Below are 8,341 nucleotides of genomic sequence, written 5' to 3'. Positions count from 1 at the left end.
AAAAAATACCTTTGTAGATAGTAAATAAAAACTATGTATTTATGTTGTGTATGTGTATTATCTAAAAGCATGTGTGATTTGTTTTAGTACTTTCTTCAAAATTAATTATGGCACTGTCAAAAGATTATACGTGTGTAAGTATATAGGATAACACCGATTGAATAAAGAAAAGAAGCATAGACGATTCCAATGTTAAACAGAGCATGAGGGATTTATTCTCCAATTTTCCAAATTAAGAGTCTAACATGCCATATGTTCAAGTGAAAATCCTGCTTATGAAAAACAGCATATAGCTTCAGCTATAAAGGGAGATGTGCATGCCCTGTCGAAATCAATGTCTAAAGCAAGGCATTGCGTTTGAAATAATTCATCATCGGTGTATTAATATATCAGTTGATAGTAATTTTCTTCATCTTAATTCCCTTTTTGCTCACAATTAATGCTATTGTGTGGGTTTTTTCGCAAATAGGACACATGCCATGTTTCAATGAAACTTGATTTCTTTGGTTAACGAAAAACAACTTAATAGTTTCAGGGAATTTTTTTCCTAAAATCAATGTCTAAATCATGTCATTGTATTCAGCATATTTAGGTTAAGAACATAGCTCTCCAAAGTAAATAATAAATAGAAGAATTCTCATAGAATTTGAATTCATAAATCCCCATAAATCTTTTTTTCCAAAGGAGGTCTAACATGCTGTCCTCAGACGTTAGGTAACATGTATGTACTCAAGCAAAATTTTAGGATCACATAGAATTTACAAAAAAAAATTAATTCTAAGTCGTTTCTTCGACTTAGAAATATACATCATATAAACATACATCATCATATTTTCACATGTGCATAAGCTTATAAGCCAAAATTTAAATTTTTAATCTTAAATTTAGAATTTACTTTAGGTTTTTTTTCATCGTAGTTTATTTTTTAGGCTTTGCTTTTAGATCGTTAGAAAAAATAAATATGAAGTTCACAAATTATTTTTTATTTACAAATATATCGTTTGGTTTTTTTTTCATAAAAAACCAAAACAATGACCCCAAAAGCAAGTATCATGACTACGAATGTATTTGTTGCTTTCTTCATGATGGCGTTTCCCTACTTTACCATCCATTGCCTCGATGATTGTACAAGTTGTGGGAGCCACGAATGCCAAATCAAATTACGGGTTCCATAAAACCTCAAGTCACGCCCACTAAATTAAACAAAAGTGTACTAAAATCTCTATTCACAGTGACGATTGAAGGTTGGTGTTAACACGAGCTGCTCAATCGATCACATCTACATTGACATATTATGACACGTTTCTCCTTTAAATTACCCACAAGATTGTATCCTGCTAATCACAAAAACATACTCCCTCCGAATTTTTAACATATTAGGTTTTTACTATTCTTCTCATTAAAAAATATGTAAATATTATAAAAATATTATGTAAATATCATTTATTTTATTATAACTTGTTTTATCATGAAACATATTTTAAGCATGGTTTATATTTCGTACTTCCGATAAATTTTCGAATGATACAAATGGTCAAACATCATATCTAAGTCACCGTATATTAAAGAATAGAGATAATATTGCATATTAACGATACAATGAGACGGAAAAAGGGATAATTTCACTTTACCAATTGATGATTAGATTTATGGCGAGAGACCAAAAAAAAGGGGGGGGGGGGGGGGGGGGGGGGGGGGAGGGAATTTTGGACCTTACCTTACCAGCAACCTCCTCCTTTCCTTCTCAATTTGCAGAGAACCAAGTCAAACCTTCTCTGTTCTAAGCAGGAGGATTCAGAAACAAGATCGCTGTATCTGATATAGCCTCACCTACCATGGTGTGCTTCATTCTCTGCAACGTGTTTCATGTCTGAACAATTTTGTTCAACAATGCAACCAAAACGCTACAGTACTATCAGTAGTTATTTAGATGGAGAAAAAACACTGTAGAATGAATTAATTAGTAAACAAGTTTAAGCTCCAAGACGTCCAAAATCTAACCCTAAGTGTTAACGGATACAGGAATTAGCTGGGTCCATTCTACATCAAGTTTTGGTTTTGCTTGATGAAGATCATTAGTAGGTGCCCCTCTTATTATTGAACCTTTTTGTGGTTGTTGCGTTGGATCTTTTACCCTAGCTAGTTGATATTGTCCCGGACCTTGTGGCGTGAGATGATTTTTTTAAAAAAAAATTAATTAATAATTTTATTACTGAATCTCCTAGATAAATATTTTTAACTTCCGAACCTTTTAGTCACGCCACCTAGCATGACAAGATAACGTTGCAATGTTGAGTATTTGGCGTGACAGTCATTTTACCATGTTTGGAGGGGTGACGATTCAGATGATGAAGATATTTATCTTAGTAATAAAATTATTTATTAAAAATAAAAAATGTCGTGAGACATATATATATTTGCCATCAAATAAATATCCGACTATGGTATTTAACGATATAGGATTCGACCCATATTAATATATACACAAGATTATATCAATAAGAAGACAACAATTTTTAATAAAGGTTTACCTATTGGATGAAGCCGATGTTATCTTTATATAGTCAGTTGATCACCACAAGATTAAAAGGCTGGATTTAACTACTATTATAGAGTACCCTACTGCTAGATCGAAGTAACTGGCTATTGGCGAAGCTGCTCCTTGGATCCTGATATGTCTTGGATTGTGTTTGTCTTGAGATTTGATCCCTTATCTCCTAGAAATCCTTTCTGTTTATTCTGAGAGGTATCCCTTTCTCTAAGTAACGATTGAAAAAGGCATTATATAGTGTGTTTAGGTAGATTAGATCATACCCGGATCGGACTAATTGTCTTTTCTTTTCCGAGCATGATTTTCTTCCTTGATTGTTTCATTTTCAAAGTGTTAAGATACCTAAACAGAGTATGGCCGCGTTCAACCTGCTTAGTTAACTTATCTCCTCATTTTTCACACTTACATTTTCCGAACTGCTAAACGATGTATTCTTTGCAAAAATTTTCTATAGGAAAGTTGTTTTAGAAAATCGTATTAATCTATTTCATATTTTTTTAAATAATTAATAATTTAGCTCCTGAACGCAGCCTATGTGGTATTCCGAGGAATACATTAATATTAGAGTATGATGGAGTATGTTATATCAATGACACTGACATTATTTATTCCTATACTTTTGGTATGAAAAGAATCCTAAATTAATTAAATTATATCGACTGTTGTGAACAACCACTGTTTCAGCTCCAAATTAGTTGTTTGTGTTTAAAATGCAAGCAGTAATATTAAGCTTCCGTGGTACTCCTTCTCGTTTGATAATTTTTTTTACTATAATTTTTGTCTTAGAATATATAAAAAGTAAATAAAATATTTACTTTATTAAAGTATTTTTTTATGAATAATCTAGTGTTTTAAACTAAATATTACAATAAGTTATGAATAGTCCAAGTTTTAAATATTTAAGTCTCAATCTTATCAAAACTACATGAATTCTCAAAACTAAAGCAAGTATCTGGCTATCATTTGGCAACAGAGAGGGCCATAAAACAGCTCATACGGCAACATCAAGGACACTACATAGTGGATGCACAGCTGGTATATTATTGTATTGCTCTAAAACACCGGTATATTGGGAATTTTAGTTTGTTTAGCGATTAAAGATGATCATTTCGTTTCGTGGCACTTTAGTCCATCAAAGAGCACAGAAGCAAGTTGCACGGACCTATGTACTCGCTCCGTTTTAAAATAAATAAATTCAAAATTCTTTCTAGATGTGTAGTGCTAGAAAATTTCTCGTCCAACTCTCAAGTTTGTTTTTTTTTTTGGGCAGAGCGAAAATTGATACTCCTTCCGATCAGGTTGACGTTTTGGACAAAGAATTTTAGCTTGTTTTCTTTGCTTGTTTTAAACGTCAATTAATTATGTCGGAAAGCAATAGTAATGTCAGGATCTGCTTTGGACTTAGAGCAGGTAAAATAGCAATGCAACTGTAAACATATTTTGAAGAGGTAAAAGAGGAGAGAGAAGAATAGTGGGCTACTAGTTGCAGCACGGGCTCCAAGATGCACGGTATGACGTGTGAGAATATATATTAAAGCTTTGTAGGTAACTATTGTATGAATTAACTATTAGATATGCTATAACTGATTTAGAGTTAGAAGTTGACTATACTATTGAACTTGCTCTTAGACCGTGTTTGCCCACTAGATAAATTAATTTATCCCTTTCATTTTCTGTGTATTTTTTTAAAATTTTTCTATAGAAAATTGTTTTAAAAAATTATATTAATATATTTTATATTTTTAATAATTACAATTAATTAATTATATACTAATTTATTACTATATTTTTTACGCCATATAAGTTAATTTATTTATGCCACCTCGCCTTAAAGTTGGATCTCCATTTTGAACACACACGCAGAGGCAGCAGTCGGCGGTTGACAGTGTCCCAGACAGTCCAAGACAGCGGTAAAGGCAAAAGGACGGTGTCCCCACTCCTCAGGCGACATGGCACGTGCGCTCCGAACGGAAGCTTCCAATCCCTCTATAAAAATGACCCGCCTCCCTCCCTCCCTTTCGGACACCACACCCACCTTCCAAACCTTCCTTCCGATTAGCCATCCATCATGGCGGAGACGCCGAGGGCGAGCTCGCCGCGGCCGTGGGCGGACCTGGACACGGACTGCCTCGTGCACGTCTTCCGGCGCCTGGACCTGGACGACCTGGCGTCGGCGGCGCCGCTCGTGTGCCGCGGGTGGCGCCGGGCGGCCTCCGACCCGTCGCTGTGGCGGGCGCTCGACCTGCGCCGCGACCACCTCGCGCGCTTCATGCCGTGGGGCGCGCTCGCGTCGGCCTTCGCGGCGGGCTACGGCGTCCGGCGGTTCGGCCTCGCGGGCTTCCTCAGGCTCTGCGTCGCGCGGGCGGCCGGGACCGTCGCCGACCTCGCGCTCCCGCCGCTGCTCTCCTCCGGCGGCTGCCCCTCCGAGCTCGACCACGTCGCCGCGGCGTGCCCGGGCCTGCGCCGCCTCGCGCTCCCCAAGCTCCCCGACGAGGCGCGCCTCCCGGAGCTCGTCCCGCGGTGGCGCCGCCTCCGGCACCTGGAGCTCGACTCCAAGCCGTCCTCCTTCCCGGCCGTCGCCGCGCAGCTCGCGCTGCACTGCCCCGACCTCGCGGGCCTCAGGATCGCGTCGGGCTCCATCAAGCCCGAGGACGCCGCGGCCATGGCGGCGTCGCTGCCGAGGCTCCGGTCGCTCTGCCTGGACCGGTGCTACCTCCCCAGGCAGGAGCTGCTCGCCATCCTCGCCGGCTGCGCGGAGCTGCGCGAGTTCACGGCGAGGGGCTGCGTGGGGTTCGACGAGAAGGACGAGGAGGTGCTCCGGCGAGGCGCCGGGATGGAGCGGTTCGACGTCGGAGGGTCGAGGCTGCTGGACGAGCACCCTGACGTCGAGCCCACCAACGATGATGACTTCTACTGCTACTCCGACGACTCCTACGTCGACGTCATCTGAATTTTTTTTTCTTTCTTTTTTACCTTTGCTTCCTCTCTCTTTTTTTTTATTTTTTCTTTTCTATTTTTGTGTTTCTAGAGGTGCAAGTTCGTAGCTGACGTGTAATTTTCGTGAGCTTTCATTTTTCGTGTGGAGACAATCAGATAAACGATATAGTGTTTGATTTGCTGGGTCTTAAAACGTCCATCGACCCTCTTGTCACTGTACGAAGTATTTGCTCATGTTATAAGATTTTCTTGTAATAAATACATAAATATAGATAAACTCATTATAGTATAGGACAGAGAGATTACTTCTTTTAACTTTATTTTGGTTTGACGTCGATTTGCACATCTACATTTAACCATATAATTATTAATTGCTAAAAAATTTCAAGGACAACTTATAATTATGTATATTTATAAAAAATTAAATAAGACAAACGGCCAAACATAAATCAAAATATTAACTGCGTAAACTATCGGTAACTAAAAACTTTCGTATAAAATGTTGTTGGAGTAAAGACTAACTCTAGCTAGAGATTTCTGGTCTCGATTGCATCGTGTTCGTTGGTTCATCTGCCAGTGCTGGTTTTTATTTTCATGGGTGTGCAAAGTAGTTGAAGTTGTTGACAGCGTTTTTTTTCTCTCTTTGGTTGGAAATTTCGTGTTTACATCTCGATGTTGAATAGATATGTTGGTGATGGGCACTGGTTTATGCAGTGCATGGTTCATGTTTGCATTAGCGATCTATAATTAAACTCTGCAAAAAAAAATTATTCAAATGGCATGTCCAGTATATATACATGTGTTCAATATCTAATATTTTGTCCTTTTGTTCGAGGAAAAGGAAAGCTATCATAATTAAAAAAAGTACACCCCATTCAAAAACTAATTATAAGTAGTAGGTACTATCATCTCATTCCACATGCCAGTCTTTTATTATCCATGGGAAGTTGATCTTCCTAAAAAAATGTGTTTTCAGCGAAAACATCTCTTTGCAGCAAACTGAAAGAAGTCTTTTGAAAATGGTCCACCTTTGTGAACACTGCATTCAAAGTGTGTATTACACACTGTCCAACGCACTGATGACTACTTAGTTGGGGTCATCTTTTTGATGTCTAAATGGAAAATAATTTGTAAATAAAATATGTGTTCATACAGTGTTAAAAGCTAAGGCTGAAAAATAAAGTACGATGAAAAATCCTCAAAATTAACTATAAATTTAAGATTAAAAAATTTAAATTTTGACTTATAAACATAAGCAAAAGCAAAAGATATAGGTTGTAGGGCCATAGCAGTTGCACAATTCCTGTTTTTGATATGGGAAGCAGATAAGTTAAGAGTATATTGCGGGGGAACTTCTTATGAATGAGAACAATTGAAGGCATACAACACTAATCAATTGAAGAAATTTCAATTGAATATTTCAAAATGTTCAAAAGACTGACAACAATTAACATAAAAACTAAAGATGTTTAGAAGAAAATAAATGCTCTTGATATTATACAATGATGGTGAGAAACAAGATGAAATACTTGAAAATCGTTTAAAATAATGGATCTGAGATAATAATAAATGTAATGAACACTTTTTTAATCATTATGAACAGGATAAACATTTTTCTGTTATTAATCATCGATTGAACATTCCATCAACAAGCTTTAACAGCGAATCTTCATGATAAATGCACTCCCAATTTCCTAAAAGAATTAGGAGTGTTCATCACTATGGGCACATACGAGGTATCAGTGGCGGAGCCTGGAAATTAAATTCATAGGCTCAAGTAATACAACTTGTTAATTTTTAAGATTTTACATAGTTTTCAAATAGATTTAAAAGGAATAGGGAGACAAATGTAGAGATCAAGCCTTAATTGTTGTAGGTCTGTCTCCACCCCCGTAAGCGGTGACACAAAACTAAGAAAAAGTTGGAAATAACTATATAGTATGTCCCTATTATATAAACAAAAATTGTTGATAGCTTTGGCCGCATTAAATTTCCTACGAATTGATAAACAAATGTAATAATACATTATATTTTTTTTCTTAATGAACAAATAGACCGCAGCTCGAATGAATGGACAAACATTGCGGAGCAAAAGTTAGGTCTCGAGAGGTACCGAGAGAGGTAGATGTGTAAACCATAAGCTGTTGAGTACTAAAATGTCGCAAGAAATTAATTTTTCTTTAAGGAAAATATTACTAGATTCATCCTATTCACACCACACTGTAGATATAAAAGTACCCCCTCTATTTTTTTTTTAATTTAACACCAATGACTTTTGAGTCTACGCTTGACCGAGATATTTACACAACTATTTATTGTTTTATTATAATTTGTTTAGTTAGTAAGGACTCTTTAACCCTGTCTTATAATTTTATATATTTACATAAAATTTTTAAATAAAATGATCGGTCAAACGTAAAATTTAAATGGAGCAGGAGGGAGTAAATCACAATCACGTGTGATGTGTGCTAACAATAACAGGACTTTAATTTCTTCCTGAGCTTCCCCTGACGTTTCGTTCCCTCAGCCAACAGCCTCTCCTATGCCCTAGCTACTGTGTATGATCAAAGCAAAAACGAAACGATTCTGACGTATACTCTCTCCGTCTCTCGAAAAACTTAACTTTTCGATTTTTGTATTGAGCATTTGACCATCTATCTTATTTTAAATTTTTTTAAAAAAAATTAAAAAAATTAGCCACACATAGAGTACTATTTATGTTTTATCATTTAATAAAAATAAAATTATTAATCATAAATTTTGTTGAATAAGACGAAGAGTCAAATATTGTATAAAAACTGAAAAGTTGAAACGAGCGAGTATACGGTAGATACGGAAACCAAAGATTGCATC

At 36.8% G+C, this 8,341-nt stretch overlaps 1 protein-coding gene across 1 annotated transcript; it reads left to right on the top strand.

Moving 5' to 3' along the window:
• Positions 1-4,596: 4,596 nt before the first annotated feature.
• LOC102721438 (F-box/LRR-repeat protein At3g48880-like) lies at positions 4,597-5,772 on the top strand. The gene has a single exon (XM_040522654.1). It carries the CDS (start codon positions 4,620-4,622, stop codon positions 5,499-5,501), a length of 882 nt encoding a protein of 293 aa, XP_040378588.1. The 5' UTR covers positions 4,597-4,619; the 3' UTR covers positions 5,502-5,772.
• The last annotated feature ends 2,569 nt before the right edge of the window (positions 5,773-8,341 follow it).

The sequence above is a fragment of the Oryza brachyantha genome, chromosome 3, assembly GCF_000231095.2.
Source record: "Oryza brachyantha chromosome 3, ObraRS2, whole genome shotgun sequence".
Taxonomy (NCBI): domain Eukaryota; kingdom Viridiplantae; phylum Streptophyta; class Magnoliopsida; order Poales; family Poaceae; genus Oryza; species Oryza brachyantha.
Note: the sequence above shows the minus strand (reverse complement) of the source record. Positions and strands in the feature narration are given on the sequence as shown.

Excerpts from the sequence above, each read along its gene's own strand:
- LOC102721438 (XM_040522654.1), top strand. The coding sequence starts at position 4,620 with ATGGCGGAGACGCCGAGGGCGAGCTCGCCGCGGCCGTGGGCGGACCTG.